At 43.6% G+C, this 19336-nt stretch overlaps 1 protein-coding gene and 1 long non-coding RNA gene across 2 annotated transcripts in view; one reads left to right on the top strand and one right to left on the bottom strand.

Moving 5' to 3' along the window:
• The window catches only part of LOC124188822, a 48120-nt gene extending 39353 nt beyond the window's left edge, over window positions 1-8767 (top strand). Inside the window, exons 3-6 of the mRNA XM_046581702.1 lie at window positions 107-209; window positions 3144-3166; window positions 3253-5012; window positions 7990-8767. Of these exons, the coding sequence (XP_046437658.1) occupies window positions 107-209; window positions 3144-3166; window positions 3253-4622 (1496 nt within the window). The 3' untranslated portion in view covers window positions 4623-5012; window positions 7990-8767. The remainder of the gene's footprint in view (window positions 1-106; window positions 210-3143; window positions 3167-3252; window positions 5013-7989) is intronic.
• Window positions 8768-10276: 1509 nt separating this feature from the next.
• LOC124188823 lies at window positions 10277-12060 on the bottom strand. The gene is made up of 2 exons (XR_006872494.1): window positions 11893-12060; window positions 10277-11738 (listed from the first exon to the last, which is right to left on the bottom strand). It is a non-coding gene; the product is annotated as an uncharacterized LOC124188823 (long non-coding RNA).
• Between the last annotated feature and the right edge of the window lie 7276 nt (window positions 12061-19336).

The following is a 19336-nucleotide window of genomic DNA, read 5'->3' as shown; positions in this document are numbered from 1 at the left end:
AAAAAAACCTTTTACAGTAAATTTAACTTTTTTTTCTTTTTTTTCTGTTTATATTTGTTTATGAAATGTTATATGCGCTGGCGCGACACTGACCTGGAATATACAGAACTGAGCAGCGAAAATACCTGGGTCCCGATGCTCGTCGTTGTGGCACTTGTCTCCGCCATGTTGGGCGCCGTCCTGATGATCACCGCCCTAAAATGCCGCCGGTAAGTTCCTTTAAAAAAAAAATATGTATGACTTTTATTTTATTTTTGGTAAGTTTTGGCGATGACTGAATTAGGAATAGCGCGGCTAGTGCAGGCGGTACATAGTAACAATTTACAATAAAAATGCAGACATCTTTTTATGTATGTAATTTATTTTTTCATTTTTATATATTTATTTACATGCGAGTTGGATGCGCCGGATCAATCTCGTTTTTATTCCCTTTTTTGTTCGTTCGATCCAATCGGCTGGTTGAAAAAAGAAAAAAAATATTATTTTTTGTCTAACAAATTTTCCTGGAAATCCAATCAAAGGGCGGGGTCTGAATAATTTGGTTGTCGGGCCATTTTGTTCTTTTCTTTTTGGTCCCTTTTTGTTTTGACGGTGCGCGGCGGCAAAGCAAAAAAAAAAAAAATAAATAAATAAAAAAAGCCGAGCGCTAGAGCTGCTTCTCATCCGCGTTCTGTGATGTGTGATGGCGACGCGCCCCCATTGACACATCACCCCAAATAGGTCTCACGCGCCATGCCCCAATCAGCCGGAGCCTGTTTTTTCCGTTGTGTAACGACCACTACTACAAGACTACGGTTGATTATAGAATGCAAATCAGTTGGCATGCGCGTATATGTTTATACGCTGCACGGCCCGTTTTTATTCGGCTTCCGACTCGATCGGCACGAAAGAAAACCTAAAGCCATTGTCGTCGCTCGCATCATTTCCCACTAAAATCAAATGTTTTCTGATCCCTTGTTAATCAAATTATTCCGCGCTCTTTTGCTCCAATATTTAAAGAGAGAGAAAAAAGGAAGAACCGGGCTTGATAATTATGCGTTCTGATTTGATATTCTGGGACCGCTCTCGTTATTTTCTGGTTAGATATTTTTAGTTATTTACACAAGGGGGGAAGATAGCCATCGCCCCCGTAAGAAAGAAAGAAAAAAATAAATGTTATCCAAAATAGCAAAAGGGCGCGGTCCGATTTCATCATTTATGTTTCGTTCTCCGAACAAAGTTGTTGTTTTTTTTTCTCAAATATATGCAACAGATGAAGAAAGAAAAACAAAAGACTATATAAAAAGCTCAAAAGAACTTTTTTAAATGACGAAAGAAAGAATGAGACAAAAAGAGAGCAGTTGCAGCAGCAGTTGGAAAGTTAATAGGAAAGAAATATAATAAGACCCTGAGTTGTTGACATTCATTAGAATACAAGGGCTTGTTACTGGGTTGTGTTCTCTTTCTTTCCTTTTTTCTTTTTCGTTCGTTCATACATTTCGCTTTGGCTCACTCCTCTTCTGTGGAGATATATAATGCGATATACTATCCAGCCCACTCCCCATTTGCAAGGGCACGAGGCTCCGTCTCTATCAAACACAAAGCACAAACGGTTTGGCATGAGCCTAAACCTCGTGTGAGCTACGGTCATTAGCGGAACAGGCAGTCGGAAAAAAGAAGAAAAACCCATTAAAGAGCTGCACCGCCTATATGGCCAATATCGGCCTTCTTTTTTTTTATCCCATTTTCTTTTCACGTTGAAGGGGGGGGGGGGTGCTGTCAGCCACGCACGGTAGTCCTTATAGGTAGCCGTCGACGTTGGCTGGGTCGTGGCAACCAGCTATTTTGGATATAGGCCAGTTAGGCCTACATCACGCCATATCAATCCCATTAGGCAAGGCTAAGAGTCGACGTGAACACAGGGCCTTGTTATCTATTCAGACTTGGTATATCCGTACACATTGTGCTGGAGTTCTATCTAAAATAAGAGAGACTGGATGCCGCACTAGCTGCTCCAGTGAGGTCATAGACCGTCAGCGAACATCCTGTTTTAATCCCCCATACGCCTCTCTATCTCTGTGGCAGTTTCGGTGGGATAGACACACAAGGGGGTGGGTGGGAAGGGGGGGGGAGACGTGATGCTAATGCGTACGATCTAATCCGCGTAACCCCTTTGCTGCCTATATAGCTTCCGTGCATGTGACGGGCATAAAGGCAATGGCCATGACGCCTCATCTCCACGGAGACATTATTGGATATGTCGATGGCGTGCAGCGGATGTGCTTCTACACGGTTGACCCATTCCGGCTCCTATCTGTGCGCACGAATTATTTCTCAAAAATCATTTTAACGAAATGATTCGCCATTCTTATTGCTCTCCGTACGGACACATCCAGCCGTAGTCTCATTTGAGATGACGTTCGGCTGGAAGACTCCCGAAAACGTCTGGTGCGTGACACATGAGACGGTGATGCATACGTAATGCGCGAGTATATATACTGTATGTCTGTATGTATATAAATAGCTGGAAGGAGATGCGGTATATGCAGTGCTGTAGAGTTGTGAAGCTCATAAGAGGATTTGGATGTCACTTTTCGTCGCATAAGCGAAAAACAGGCTGGAAAATCGTCTATTCCTTTTGGGCGCCCATTCGAATTTCTTTTATTCTTTTCTTCTTCTTCTTCTTCTTGAAATTTCTTCTTTTTGTGTGTGTATGTCTGTGACTGTTGCCTCTGCGTGGGGTAATCATCAGACACATAACGTCCGGCTCTCTCTCTCTTCAGTCTCGTCAGCAGTTGCGTCCCCTCTAATCCCAGAAAGCCGTCCCATCATTTCATCCATTGTAAATCGAAATAATAATCCGGACATTGTGTTGTTGGCTGGATGCTATACAGCCACCAGCTTATATATACACACACACACAATTCTATGTAGAATCATGTAAATGAAAGCCCGTATATATATATGCGTACACACATATGTGAACGAAGTAAGACCCAAATATTATAAGTAATAATTCTACCGTCTCTTCTTCTTGATCCCCTCAAAGACAAATTTTCTTCCTTTCAAAATCTAATTCTTCTTTTTTTTTTTCCTTTTTTTCCTTGTTAATATGTGATGCGGCCGTCCCCATTCGTTTTGTCTCTTCGTCGGGATTGATCCAGGTTCAAGGTTCTGCCACGCGGAGGTGAGATTGATTAGTTTGACGTTAATCTTGATCGAAAGGAACCAAATTTGACAATAACCTCAACATTTTTCTTTTGAAATGAAAAGGATCGTGCCCAACTCTTCCTGTTGGCTACATGGTGGGCGAAGGTAAAGAGGGCGTTGTCCAGACCAGCACGACCGAACTGGCTGGAATGGAGACGCTGCCGAAGAATTACACGGTGCGACAGCCGGGCGAGTCGAACGGGACGATGACGTCGACTCTGGGGCGTCCGAGATTGGAGACGCCGACGATGAACGTCATGTCGGATTTGGCCGGCCAGCCGCACCAACTGCAGCATCTCCAGCAGCTCCAGCAACTGCAGAAGCAGATGGCCGGAGTCAATAATAACAAGTCGCGGGCGGCCGAGACGGGCACCGGATGGCGGGTGAAACTCTGGCGCAAGATGACAGGAGGATCGGCCGGGGATTCCGCCTCGGATTACTGCCAAGATCCTTACATGGCAGGTGTGGATCACTCGGACGACATTAGCGCCGTTTACGCCGAGTTGAACAGCGTGGCCGGGTCGACGGGAGTCCACCGGCCTTCGCCCATTTACCACTTGAACACGTACTCGGAGATCCGTGAGCCGCACCACATGATGATGCCACCTCCGCCGACTCATCCATCGCAGCACCAGCAGCAGCATCTGCAGCCGCAGGCCTCCTCTTCCCTGGCGGCCACCCTTCACCTGAGGCGTCTGCTGAGCGACGGGACCTACGAGAACGCCGGATACGCGCTGGAGCGGGGCGTGGTCCTCATGGAGCACTTGGACGCCGTCAGCAACAGCAACTGCAGCGCCTCGACGCCCAGCAGCGCCTACTACTCGGACCTGTCCAATTCGGACCGGAGCGGCTCGCTGCACCACCAGCAGCAGCACCAGCTGCTGCAATGGGCGACGGGAAGTGGGCAGGCTGGGCGAGGAGGTCGTCCGAGGGTCGGGAGCGAGAGTCACGGCTCGTCGCACAGTTTACCGCCTCACCAGCACTGCTGCCACCACCAGCACCACGTCCACCAGCACCACTGCCATCACCAGCACTCGAGGAGTCTGCAGGAGCAGCAGATGATCCGGGCGATCCCCCGCGATCTGATGCCCATCGCCCTCCAGGTCATTCCGGACAACCAGCAGACCGTGCCGGTTCTGCACTACCTGCCGGACGAGGTGGCCGCCGCCCACCACCACCACCTGCTGACGGCCACCTTCTCGCGCGGCGGAGTTTCTGCCTCGATGAGAGACGACGGGTCGACGGGGTCGTGCAAGCGGCCGCTGCCGCCGCTGCCGTCGCGACAGCAGCAGCGACCTCAGCGTCGCTACGCCTACGCCGTCGATCACCAGGCCAATCATTCGCCCGGCAACGAGTCGCCACCTCACGATCCCGCCTCCGTCGGCGGAGGAGAATCACCGGCGCTCTCTTGCGTCCCATCTGAATACGTGTAAAACAAATTTGCTTGTAAAGAAGAAGAAAAAAAGAAGAAGAAAACAATGTGAAAAAAACTCTTCCAGCTGTCTTGAAAGTCGATGCTCCAGTAAATATTTGAAAAATAAATGATGTAATAATCGACAGATAATTATATACATCGTCCGCGTGTTTCCCCGTGCCAAAAGCCAACAAGCAAAAGAAGAATATTTTCAAATGATCAACAGCAAGTGAACATATCCAGCAGAACATTAGAATGAGCATAAAAAAGAAAAAAGAAAAAAAAGTATATTGTGTGCAACCGTCTTCCGACAAATGGGATGGAATCCTAGTCATGATTCGATTCCGGTCCCTTATTTTTCACCGAGGGTGGATGCGTCGCTTTTGGTTATCATCATATCATGTTCCAGGTAAATCTTGATTTTTATTATTTGCTCCTTCCTTCTCTTAAAATGTCAAGTGAACGGGGAATGATCCCTGTCTTTCGCCTTTTGTGTGGGCATTATATATTTTACGTTCGTCATTTTCATTGTGCCGCGACTCTTTTCCCATTTGTAGGATTTAAAATGGGCAAATGTCGAGAGCGATGTCACGCAATGTCGGTTAGATTCCATAAAGTACTAGGTCGTGATAGTTAGACAGACGGTGGGTTATTATCATGATTGGGATGATTATCCCGTTTTCCTTGTTGGTTGTTGTTGTTGTTGTCGGGGCGAATAAGGTAGGGGAAGAGTAAGACGGGTGGAGGAGGGGGTGAAGAATCGCCCTGTTGGTTTGTGTCAGGTGGATTTTATCGTTCCAGAGCGTTATATTTCCCTCTCTTTCAAAAGTTAAGTTAGAGGGGCCTCCAGCAGTGAAACAGGTGGGCCTCTCTGTTGGCTGGTCTATTCTTTGGGTTGTTGTTGTTGCTGCTGCTGCTGCTGGATGCAAAGGAAGAACCAGGATCCGTCTTCTTCTTCTTCTTCTTCTTGTAGTTATTCTTCGAAGGTCAAAGACATCACGCCGCAGCTCTCTGTACATTCACACAGAGTTACACATACACTGTGTCTTTCTCTCTCTCTTGTATAGTTTCTCTTGTTGTGCTCGAAAAACCTCCCCGTCCAGCAGTTCTGGCAGGATGACTCGTCGCAATTTCTATTTTTTCCCTATAGTATACATGTCTGTCCATGTGTACGTACGTTTCTTCTCTCATCGGCCCCGCCGGCCAACTTGGGAAATCAGAAAAGAAACCGACCGATGCAATAACATTCACGGACGTAACGGCCCACCAATCGACAATGGAGAGTCCTCCTGTCTCTCTCTCTCTCACTTAATGTTATTTTCTTATTTTGGCTGGTGTCTCACTTGAGCGGGGGGTCTTTTTTTTTCTATCACTTCTTCTTCTTCTTTTTCTTCTTCTTCTTTTGGGCAGCGCAGCACCGCAAGCAGAAGCAACAAGTCCAAGGAGAAGAAGAGGAGGTACCCAGCCGAGCATTATTCATTGGAATAACATTCGTTCATTCACTCAATCCAATTATGAGGATGACTTTTGGCGGCGTTTGACCACAATGATTTGTGAGAATGAAGAGAATAGCAGAAGACGGCCACATAAGGACTAGTATTAATAATACGAGAAAAAGTGAGAGAAATGAACAAGAGGGCGACAGAGGATTCTCTTATTATTTTTATCGATGGAAATATAATTGCCGCAGAGAAGTTACAAAATTCAAAAGAAATCGAGTCAGAGACGCGACCGCGCGGCGAAAGCAACCGGTTGCAGCAGCACGCTCTGCCACATTCTTCCGAGTCGATTTCCCGTTGAGCAGGTGTCTCGTTCTATTCCATCTATTCTCTGTTTCTATTTCTCTTCTTTTTAATGTGTAGCCTATTCTGATTTCGACTCTCCTGGCAATGGCTGATGTGCGTCTGCTTTTTCTTTCAGTTGAGCTCGGAAAATTCATCCGTAAAATTTCCTGAAAATTCCGAGCGTCATTTCATTCGTTATTTCCTCGGCTGTCGCTTGTGCATGGGAACCGAGAGAGAATTTTTGTGTCGTTTCATTGTGATGCGCCTCTAGAAACAAGTTGCTCTTCCTTTCTTTGGATTCCTTTTCATTTCGAATGAAACGGCGTTGCGCTGGTCCCATCACTCGAAAAGGGAAACGTAGGGCCGTATAAGGTCGTTGGGAGGAGCTGCAGGGAGTTCTGATGGGAGAACCGCTGGAGCTATTTGCGTACACCGGCACAGAGAGAAAGAGAAATGATCGAATTGTCATTGAATTTGTATTGACGGGGGTTACATCAGCGCCCGAGCTCGGAGCCTCGAACGAATTCAATTAGACACCGTGACGCCATTTCTCCGGCATTCCCGTCGCTCGTTTTTCCACTTCTTTTTATTTTTATTTTTATTTTTTTTTATTCTTCATTTTTCTTCTTGCCTTTTTTTCCCTCATTCGATTCGATCGGACGAGACGCCGCTTCCTCGTCGTCATTGCCCCCTCCACCGTCCGCTGTGTGTGTCTTCCTTTCTTTTCATTTTTGCCGTTTCAAGGAAGAATGAAAAGGAGCGACATAATAGAGGATAGGGGATGGACAAGACTACAAGAATGAATAAAAGAAACGGAATAAAGAAAGAAAAGTATATAACCGACTTATACACAGTCGGTTTTGGGACGATTCGACTGTAATAATCGAACGTCACCCTGGCCACTCTCTCTCGATCTCTCCCTATCTTCCGAGTGTGTGTCTGATGGCAGTAGAAGTCAAAAGCGGACAAACCGCGCGCTTCCTTTCAACTTGACAACAAATCAAGAAGGTAGAAAAATGTCGAGAGACCTCAAAGAGAAAGAGAGAGAGTCTACCTAGCTCTCCCTATCTTTTCTTCTTCCAACATATATTTTTATTTTCTGGCCGAGCTGCTGTCCGTCTCTTATTTTCTCTGTCTTTCGGTGGCGGGTGGCCGCATTGAAAAGTATTTCTGTCATTTCACCTACCCCGCTGTGAGATAAACGACTTTAAAAAGAAAAGAAAATGGATAAGAGAAAAGAATAGACATCAAGCTGACGCTGACCGTGTATATATCTACTTACTTACTATACACATCTCGGGAGCGCGTATATGAAATTAAAATAAAAAAACTCGAAATCGAAATGAGATCGCTCTCGATGTAGCATTCCGTTGCGTTGTTGTTGCTGGTGAGAGTGAAGAGGAAAAAAAGCCCAGTGTGTTGCTCACCCTTGTCCAGTTTTCTAGGACTGCTTGTGGATCGCAGCATTCACTTTGGCTCTATTGTATTGTCGACGGAAATGTTCTTATTATAATACGATTCGGCATGCATGAAAAGAAAAACAACTTTGCGTTCAGTCAATTAACCCTTGCATTTTTTCTCTCTCTCTCTTTTTCTTGATAGTCGAAACGCTATTTTGCAGATGAACACAAAGTCCTGACCAGCTGGACGTCCCTTTTCTCTCTCTCACTCCGTGGCCCACGAAGTCCGACGAAGGGAAAAAAATACGAAAAAAGAGAAAAGAAAAATGAAGCAGCGGGTGGCACCATGCCGGCGAAGATGCTTTAACATTTCTATATCTGGATTTGGGTTTCTCTGTTTCGCCAAAACTCCACAGGCCTCTGCAATCCTCATCCTGGAATAAAATAGAAAAAAAGATTGAAAGGAAAGAATAAAAAAGACAAAAAAATATATATATATTTTTGTGCATCTGATGGAACCCAACAACAGCAAAATAAAGGAGATAAAACTGTCAGCGCTACAGTTGCGGATGTAATGTTCACTATCACCAACAGCGCTGCTCACATCATAGCCATCATTGAAGAAAATTTAGATATAAATGGCCTGTTAATTTCTCCGTTTATTCACTGTCAATGTGTATACAGATGACGTCCTGCGTTTTGGAATTCCCTTTGAGCATTTCTTAATTCTCCGTGTGTAATATGTATATGTACTGTATGTATTTCTCTCCCTCTCCCTTTCAGTCCTTTTTCATCAAAACGTGTTGAATTATGTTCATACTGTACATAGATATCACAAATATCGGACGGCCAACAGGGGCGGAAAACCAGTTGGACGGCCAAGAATAAACTAATATTCATGAATTCTTGATTTATCAATGTTGTGTGCCGCCTGTGTGATGGAGCTTGCCGCTACTATAAAATACAACCCTCTAACTATATTGGAAATCTGTTATCATTGTCATTTATTGTAGCTACTGTTATATGTTATATTTTTCACTGGTCGTTCTGGAAACGCGAGGGTCTCATTGCGAGAACCCGCCATGTATCGATTTGTCGAGAAGGGCGTGTATACGACAACATTAACGCGTGAGACGGTTGCAGTTTTCCTGTTTTTTTTATCTCCTCTATATATAGCTGCGAAAAAGACTGGCGCGCTCTCTTTTGATTCAAAGAAAAAGGAAAAATGTCAACTTCATTACTGTCCCATGCATTTGATGGGGTCGCACTCGGTTAACTGGGTTCTCTAGCTCGATCCAATTCAGACTTTTTTACGTTTATGATCCTTCGCATTGATGATGTCGTCGAGCAGCCGGTTATATTCCGATCGTTATCGTGTCACGTCTGTCCCGCTGACCGATTGCTATAGCAGTCACACATTGTTCTGTCTCTCGCACGTCTTGTTCTATATAGCTGCTCTAGTGTTGATCCTGCATACAGATTCAATTCAACTATAGCGAGTCTTCTTCGAATCCAATTCTAGTGTCGCATTATTATCCAGCACGGGATCAGAATTTTTATCTATCTCCTCGGGGATAGACTTATACCGATCGAGCAAGCTCCTGCAAGTCTTCCCGTATTCTTCTGTCCCTTTGGATTATGCCCTCAAATGCATCTTGCCAGCTCGTCGGTCCCCGATGGTCACCAACTTCTACAAACTGTGAAATTCAAATTCACTGGAAATGGAAGCCAAATAGCAACAGAAAAACACATGTAAATAAGAATATGAATTTAGGTCTGGTTTCTTACTTACTTGTCAGATTAACGTGCCACATTCAATCATAAACTATTGGTCTCTTGCATGTTGCATCACATCAAGCAACAGCAAACTTTCGTGTTACTATAATACTGTAACTAAGAACTATGAGAAAGAGTCCAGCTATATTGGATATGATGAAAACACAGGCGAGTATAGGATGGGCGGAGGGGCAACATGTCCAAATTTAATAACTGATCCAAAATAATAACTGTCCCAAACGGTTTGGGATCCAATTTTATAATACAAGCCCAGAAGTTGAACGAATTCATTCACTTTGACTCTGAAACAACATTCGTCGAGTTTTTTTCAACGCATATTTGGTCTTATACGACTGGCGACATTCACGACATTCTTGATACCTTTACTCTCGCCTTTACTTTGATATTAAGCTGCGAGAGTTGTTGTATGTATGCTATGGAATGTTCTGTTAGAACGGTGGTATTCGCAGCCAATTAAACAGTTTTCCAAGAAGTGTAACGTAATACGCCGGTGCCAAATGAGCCTAAAATATACATGAATACATTCCAAAGCGTCAGTTTCCATTCCGATGTATTTTCTTTTGTTATTCTATTGTGCTAATAATCCTTTCGGTAAAATTAGTTAATGATCTCTTTCGAAATAATAATAATAAAAAAAAATGTCACTGCGGATGAAAAAAAAAAAAAAACTGAAATTTTTGTTGTGAAATGAATGCTGTTTAATCAAGCCGATATGATGTATTGATACGTAAAAAAAAATAAAAGTAGTTATCACTGTTGTTTGTCTAGAAAGTGGAGACGACATTCTCTTCAGCCGGAAAGTGCTACGGTATCTGATATTGCAGCATTGTCTGTCTGATTGCGACAAGGATACCGGGTATCTGTTAGAATGGGCAGTAGCAGCAAGTCTCTCTCTCTCTCTCTCTCTCTTCCGGAATTTAATTAGACGTGTCCTTTGTCATGAAGCCTGGAAATCCTGTTTAGACGGCAGCTTATTCTCTCTCTCCCTCCGTTTGTTGTGCACTAATACTGCTAAATCAATCTTCCGTGATCGCGACGGAAACATACCTACACACAGCAGCCACCACCACCGCCGTCCTTTTGAGCGTGCGCGCCTTTTGAACACGATGAGCTTGAATGTTGAGGAGAAGGAGAACAAGACATGCTGGCTAGTTTCCTTTGAACATTAGCATCCCGGACATCAGCGACGATCCTAGTCTTAAATCTCGATCGGCACCGGCACCAGAATCAACAACGAGTCTGAAAATGATTAGACGTCTACGGCAACAGTAGTCTTACTTTGGCCGCGTATAGCAAAGAACAAAGTTTTCTTCCTTTTCTCAACTTTCATCTGTAGTCTTATGTCGGCCCTTAGTTATATACGAAACTTTCAACCAGCCGGCAGACAAGTGTATGTTGTAAATTTCACGGAACTTCTGGCTGATTATATCGCCGATTGAGTCTTTATGTATACCAACTGTTCCATTGCTTCCCGTTTCTTCTTGTCCAACTTTTTAACTTCTCCTTCGATTGCTCGCTGCTACGACCCCAATGTGCGTTCGGTTGCCTTGACAAGCTGCAGTTTGCCTTTACTTCCATTAATTCGCTTGGCTGAGTGGGCCACAAACTGACTTATTATGCCTTTCTTTCTGCGTGTGTACTGTATACTGCCGTACGGTACGTCGTTTCTGCGTCGCGATTTTCTTTGTCTCTTGCATGTTCCCCCGTTTGCCAGTGTATTGCGCACAATCAAACAATAAGGCGATCGACAAACTGGTTTTTCTTCTTTTTATATTTGCATTTTTCAAATATGCAAATACGGGAGTGGCAGCAGCTTTTGAGCTTTCATGATTTTTTCGTCTTTTTCCCTTTTTTCTTTATCTTCAGCTACTGGCAGAGTGGTAGATATGCAAAAGTCGATGACCATCTGCGGTAAACCGCCCCCTCATTCTCTCGTCTCCATTTGATGCTTTGATATTTTGCCACTTGTCCACTTGGTATTCAGTTGAAGTGGCTCGTATTCTTGTGGAAAATAAGGGCGAGCTCGAGAAACTTTAAATGTCTGCCCGTCGCTGCTGCCGATCGTCCTTGCAGAATGCTAATGAACCTGCTGGCGTGTTTCAACAGTGCAAGGAAGGAGCGCGCTGCCAAGACGTCAGTCATCGATGCAGAAATCTACAAATTACAAGATCATGTCTAGTGTACTGTGTATAAGAGAGCACCTCACGTGGGATGGTAACAGGGATAAGATTAGATGAAGCATCCATATTTAGCCGATGAAGATCTAAAGCATGATACCCGCAAAAATAAAAAAAAATAAAATATGAACCTTATGACATTCGAAGTAATCGTAGAACCACCATCGGTTGTTTTCTTCCGCAATTTCCGATTGCAATGTGCTGTCAAAGAAAATGATTTTGTTTGTAGTGTGTTATGGCGCACCGTCCACGGCACCACCGTCACTATACACACTACAAACAAAATCAGCACGTCGGGGACGAATGCACCACTAAAAAATATTGTAAAAAGAACTATTACGTTACACCATCTAGCGGTAAAATAATAAAAAAAACTGTTTGTACAATTTTGTGAGACGTATTCAGACGTGATAGTAAGGGAACCGTCTAAATGGCGGAAGCGGGATTAGTATGGTCAAATTGAGCCACATTGGGGGGGGGGGGTCTACCCAAAAAAAATTGTTAAAAGCTATTTTTTTAATGGGCTTTATTTATAACAATGTTTACTTACTCTATGTAAAACCCGCCCACGAAAAAATAAAGGGATGATATAAAAAAATGTGTTTAAAAATTAACTTTTCGCTAAATGGCGTCTTTTTATTAAACATTTTTTATTTGAAAAATACAGGGTTAAAGAAAATTGCAAGATTAACTTAAGTTCCAATTTTTGTTTAATTACAATGTTATTTAGTATTAAAAAAAATTTAAATCTATTGAAAAATCGGTGAGCCGTCGAAAATTTCTTTGCTCGTTTTAACATGGCGCTTACGGGGAAACGAAAAGTTTTTAAATCTCTCCCATTTGTAACCTAATCGATCTAAAAATACGATCTTAGTCTCATGAAATTCCTTGTTTCATCTACTTTAAGTCGATATTATTTTTTTGAAGGCGGGACCGATTTTTCTGTAAGTTATTCATATTTTTATAGAATCGCCCCCAATCGTCAATTCCGTTTTAGTAATCAACACACCCGCTGGGGGGCTTCTTGTCATAACCGCTGAAACTTTTGTTCGACATAGCCATCGACATATGATGTTTATGAAATAGAAACAAGAAGAAATTCTTCCACCACAGCACAGCACAGCACAGCACAGCACAGCGACTTGGGGGTCGGCGGCCTTGCTTGAAAAATACCCTTCTTCAGCCGGGTGACTACGGGATGTTTTACGATTTCTTCGCGGTTGATGTTATGAGTAGAAGAGAGCATAGATCTGGATACATTAATAGAGCTATAGCTCATACCCGCTCCAAAAATTCCGGCTAGATAGCAGAGCACCTCCTTCACACCACCAGACATGGGATGGACGTTCCGTGCGTGGCACCAATTATTCCAATTTTTCCACGCTGACTGGTATGCAGCGTTTGTGTTCTTTCTCGTTGCTGAAAGGAGAAGTTCGATAACCTCTGGCGGAAACCCTCGGCTATCGAGACAACTCCCGAAAGCCTCCAGGCGACAAGCCGTATTGAGCGGCTGGCTGTCAGTTGATGGAATTCCCCCAACGGGGATGTCAACAGCTCCTGTTCCGGGTAGAACATTCGGGGTAAATCCACCGCCAACTCAAGCAGGATCGGGAACCACGACTGTGTGGGTCAGAGCGGCGTGATCATCACGGTTGTTGCCTGGTCCTGCATAAGCTTTGAAAGGCAACGTGGGATGAGACTGAACGGAGGGAAGGAGTAGCTCCTGACGTATTTCCAGTTCAGCGTGAATGCGTCTGTCTTCCAGGCTCCAGGCTGGGGAAGCCAGCTTATGAAAATCGGAAGCTGTGTATTCCACGAACTCGCGAAAATGTCGACCTTCATTTGCCACACTTGGTGAATCTTTACGAAGGCTGAGGTTGAGAACTTCCACTCCCCCGTTTAGAGTTGCTTGCGTGATTCTGCGTCGGCAACGAAATTTGATTTACCCGGCAAATACGTTGCATATAAATCAATTTTCCGCTCTTCACACCAATTGTTGATTTCAAGTGCGACGGAACAGAGAGGGCTAGACTTTGTTCCCCCTTTTTTGTTAATATATGCGACGGCAGTGGTATTGTCAATATTTATTTCTACCGTACTTCGGAATGCCGATGACGCAAAGCATTTCAGACCATTAAACGCCGCTAATAATTCCAATTCATTAATATGACGATTGGTATCCGCCGTGATCCATGGTCCGCCTGTCTTTACATCTTCGCTCACCGCCCCCAACCCGATAGTGAAGCATCAGAAAAGATCGAGATAGAGGGAGTGGAGATTTGCCTGGTTGATCCACCAAAATAAATCGGATTTGACCTCCCGCGAAAGAGAAACGGAGAGAGAAAGGTCACCCTTTGCTGATTTTGATTGTTGCGTGTAGAGAGTTTGTAAATTTCAATAATGCGCCGGGGCGTAATCTACAGATTGGGTTGCCCAGTTTAAAATGCCCAAAAGAGATGCCATTTCTCTAAGTGATAATGACATTGACTTTCTTCTTTTGAAGAAGACAAAAATTCATAGAGTTTGTATCGATGACGAGACCAATATATTCGAGTACCTGTGAAGGCTCCAATATTGATTTTTCGCCTTGGATAACAAAACCTAAAGATTCGAAAAAGTTGACTACCAATTTGACCGCTTCCCGTGTCGATTCCTCAGAATGACCAATAATCAAAATATCATCAAGATATACCACCAAACGGAGTCCTTGTTTACGGAGAAAACCAACGATACGTTTTAAAAGTTTTGTAAAGACCCTGGGAGCCGAGACCAAACGGCATTGAAATGTACTGAAAAATCTCTCCTTCCCATTTGAAACAAAAAAACTTTCTTTGTGAAGGGTTTAAGGCCACGGAGAAATACGCATCTTTCAAATCCACTATGGTTAACCAGTCCTTCTGTCTAATTGTGACGCACTGTATTAACGCCCTCCATTTTAAAGTGCAGGTGGGGTATGAAAAGGTTTAAGGCTTTCAGGTTGATAATAGGACGCCACCCCCCTGATGCTTTCGGTACCAGAAAGAAACCACTTGTAAAACTACAATCGACTGCCCGTGTTATCGCTCCCTTTCTTAACAAGGATTTTACTTCTGCATTACAAAGCTCAATTTGGTCGGCACTCATAACGGCGTTATGTGGGATTTTTTGTTGAGTTGGTGGGGACATAAAATCCAGCGTAAGACCTTTTTCAACAGTCTCCAAAATCCATGGGTCACTCGTAATCGTTCGCCACATGTCAATATAACGAGAGATTCGACCACCAAAAGAACAAGGCGAGATTGTTACGTACCCTCTTTGCGATGCTGGATTAGAGTAGTCGATTGGTTTTTTCTGTTGGCTGGCGGAAGCTGGTTGGTCCTTTGAGTGACTAGGTGTTTTCTTCTTGGATATCGATGCTAAGGTGGCTTGGGATTTTGCTTCTTCCACGAGATGCTTCAGGAATTTTCGGCCAAAGAGATTATCGCCGTCGGACCAGATATCGTCTCGTTCCAATAGGCCCAAGTATTCAGGATACACTTGAGAAAGGATGTTGTGACGTCTAGATCTGATAATGTCACGAAACAAAGTGGCCCATAGCCTGACCGCGATCTTGACTGCATTACCGTCGCTCTTCGATTTTCTTTTCGATTTTTCGCGGCTAGCAAGGAACAACAGTGGCTTGACCAAATCCAAGACTTTAAAAGACAGCTTCTTAAGGGCTTTTCCGTCGGGTCTATGTTGGCTTTGGTGGCGTTCGAGCCTTTCGCGGCCTTAAGACGGATGTAAATAGATTCGTCCAAGGTGGGATTTGTCAGCAAATCGGCTTTTCTTTTCAGCGTGGGTTTGTAGATATCTCTACATTTTTTGACTTTCTCCTCGCTGATACCAGTGACAACCCAGCGGGAAAAAACTGGTAGACTTTGACTTGGAAACTTGAAACTTACGGCTAGAACTTTTGAGAATAGAAGAGTCACTATTATCGGAAGACCTAGAAGAGTTAGAGCTAGAGTCTAACGAGCTACCGTCAGACGACATTCTTGCTTGAAAGCCAAAAAAGATCTGAGGTATGTAAGGGTATACGCTCACCACCTAAATGTTTTTCCGCTTTTAAGTAGCTAAATACAAAGGTCAACACATAGGTAGTTGATGCGAGACCAATTTATAACAATTATCGCCTAAGATGTTAAACCACACGATTGACATGGTTTTGTATTAAAGTTACTTTTGATTAGTTTCCAAAGTGACTCATGTTGCTTTATTTTAGGTGATCTTCAAAAACGATAATCTGATCAAACTATTCTTTTGTCGAAAAATTTCTGAGTGTTTACCAAACTAGTGCTGCATCGACCGGGAACCGAACCCGGGCCACCGACTTGGCAAGCGAGCATTCTACCATTGAACCATCGATGAGACATTGCTCAAGTCTACTGTGCACAAAACAATTTTTAGAAAATACATCCCTACTAACACGGCCCATCCAATTTATGTAAGATGTAGGTTTATATGGGATGAATACATCCAGGTCGCAATTGGGGGGCGGTAGTATAGCGTAGGTATAAATTTATTCGGATCTAGGATGGGATGAAATAAAGAATATTCATCGTAGATCCACCAGCGTATATTCATTAATATACTGATTGTACGTCAAAGTAATATACCCGGGGGTATGATTTTGTTGTGATACCATTTGGTACATACACAGAATGTGCATCACAGTATAACCATATAAGGTACACAGTGGACGAAAAAGCTAAAGAATATCTCTATTTCCACTACGCACAAACATTTGTTCCCATAATGTATGAACAGTTGGTCAAATGGTTAGAGAGGTGAGATACGGAATTGAAGGTCAGTAGTTCAAGTCTCGGGGTAGACTTTTATCTTTTAATTTTCTGACAGAAATCATATCCAAAGATGGATGTTATTTAAGGATACTGTGTATACACAAACCGGTATATGCAAGGGACATACAAATGGTACGTGCGGGGAAGGGGAAATAAGGATCAACATGAAGCATTCCATGGATATGCTGTTTGTATCTCCCTTATCCTTGGGAGTACGCTTCAGTCATATCCATGGTACATCGCTGTGTTAGTAGGGATTGCATCATAAAAAAAACATTTGTCTAGCAGAGCGTAGTTTCGATCTACCGACCTCTGGGTTAGGCGCCCGGCATGCTTCCGCTGCGCCACTCTGCTTATGTTTATTCTTTCAAAAATAGAAACTCATTCCAAAAAAATTGTACTTCTGTTGATCATTGGCGATTCCAATTTTCATAATTATCGCTTAAGATGTTAACCCACACGATTGACATGGTTTTATATTAAAGTTACTTTTGATTAGATTCCTAAGTGACTCACGAGCTTTATGTTGCTTTGTTTCTTGGTGATCTTCAAATACGAGAATATTATCAAACTACTCTTTTGCAGAAATATTTCTGAGTTCTAACCAAACTAGTACTGCATCGTCCGGGAATCGATCCCGGGCCGCCCACGTGGCAAGCGAGCATTCTACCTCTGAACCATCGATGGGACATTTCACAAGTCTACTGTGCACAATAAAATTTTTAGAAAATACATTGCATCATCAAAAAAACATTTGTCTAGCAGAGCGTAGTTTCTATCTACGGAACTCTGGGTTATGGGCCCAACACGCTTCCGCTGCGCCACTCTGCTTATGTTTATTCTTTCAAAAATAGAAACTCATTCCAAAAAAATTGTACTTCTGTTGATCATTGGCGATTCCAATTTTCATAATTATCGCCTAAGATGTTAACCCACACGATTGACATGGTTTTGTATTAAAGTTACTTTTGATTAGATTCCTTAGTGACTCACGAGCTTTATGTTGCTTTGTTTTTATGTGATCTTCAAATTAAAGAATCTAATCAGACTACTCTTTTGAAGAATTATTTCTGAATTCTTACCAAACTAGTACTGCATCGACCGGGAATCGAACCCGGGCCGCCCACGTGGCAAGCGAGCATTCTACCACTGAACCATCGATGCGAAATTGCTCAAGTCTACTGTGCACAAAGAAATTTTTAGAAAATACATTGCATCATAAAAAAAAAATTGTCTAGCAGGGCATAGTTTCGATATACGGATCTCTGGGTTATGGGCCCAGCACGCTTCGGCTTCGCCACTCTGCTTGGGTCTACTTTTTCAAAAATAGAAACTCATTCCAAAAAATTTGTACTTCTGTTGATCATTGGCGATTCAAATTTTCATAATTATCGCCTGGTCTCGATAGGCTTGCCCCTATGAAGACTAAGATGTGCATTGTACGACCATCCAGTCCGTGGTTTAGTGGAGAAATCTCTGCCGCAAGGCGTCGGTGTCGGATGCTGGAACGGGTTTGGCGAAGACGGCGATTGACGATCGATAAAGACATCCTCCTCCACCATATTCGTCAATTGAGAAAATTGATGAACGACACGAAGGCCTCGTTCTTCAAATCGAAGATTGATGAAATGGGTAACGACAGGCGTAGCTTATTCCAGCTACTGGACAAATGTCTATCGAGAGACAAAGTGTCGAAGCTTCCTGTGCATGCTGATCCGGCCACCATGGCTGACCGGTTTGGACGATACTTCGATGAAAAAATTGTCAACATTTGTGCAAACCCGGATGCCAAGAATGTCCCTTCAGTCGACTCGTCTTTATCTGCCCCGAACACTTTCTTATCCGTGTTTGAGTTGGTTTTACCCGCCGAGATCTGTGAAATTGTTGACAAATGTCCGGCCAAGTCTTCCTTTGTCGATCCCGTTCCCACCAATATTCTGAAGAAGATTATTCATGTTCTTGCTAAACCTTTTGCTAGCCTTATCAATCTCTCTAGTCTAGTGGTGTCTTCCCTGACTCTATGAAACTTGCCTCGATTACTCCACTGCTGAAGAAAGCTTATTTGAACCCGGAGGAGCTTTCTAATTTTCGTCCTGTTTCTGGTCTCTCATTTTTGTCTAAACTTCTTGAGCGAGTTGTGCTCAAAAGGTTAACATCTCATATGTTATCGCTCGACTCGATGGTGCCAGTTCAATCGGCATATCGGGCTGACCACTCAACAGAGACGGCTCTACTGCGAGTTATGAACGATCTTCTGCTGGCGGTCGACGAAGGGGATGGTGCAGCATTGGTGTTTTTGGATTTAAGTGCGGCGTTCGACACCATCGATCATTCTGTGCTACTGAGCTGCTTAGAGTGCCGTTTTGGGCTCAATGGTGTGGTTCTTGACTGGTTTCGCTCTTACCTCTCTAATCGGAAGCAATCAGTCCGCATCAGTGGGAAGTCTTCAACACCATCTCCTTTACTATTCGGCGTCCCACAAGGATCAGTTCTTGGCCCAGTTTTATTCACTATGTATCTCAGCCCACTTGACGACATTGTCTCCCTGTTTGAGGTGCTGCGCCATTACTTTGCGGATGACACCCAACTTTACAAATAATTTCGGATCTTGGCCGACGGTTCTGCTCAGCGTGCTGCTTTTTCCTGCCTGTCTGACTGTGTTAAGTCCACAAATTCATGGATGGTTAGAAACAAACTCCAGCTGAACGCCGGTAAGACGGACGTACTGATTGCTTCCTCTGCCCGATCCAGA

The sequence above is a fragment of the Daphnia pulex genome, chromosome 2 (genome assembly GCF_021134715.1).
Source record: "Daphnia pulex isolate KAP4 chromosome 2, ASM2113471v1".
NCBI lineage: Eukaryota > Metazoa > Arthropoda > Branchiopoda > Diplostraca > Daphniidae > Daphnia > Daphnia pulex.
Note: the sequence above shows the minus strand (reverse complement) of the source record. Positions and strands in the feature narration are given on the sequence as shown.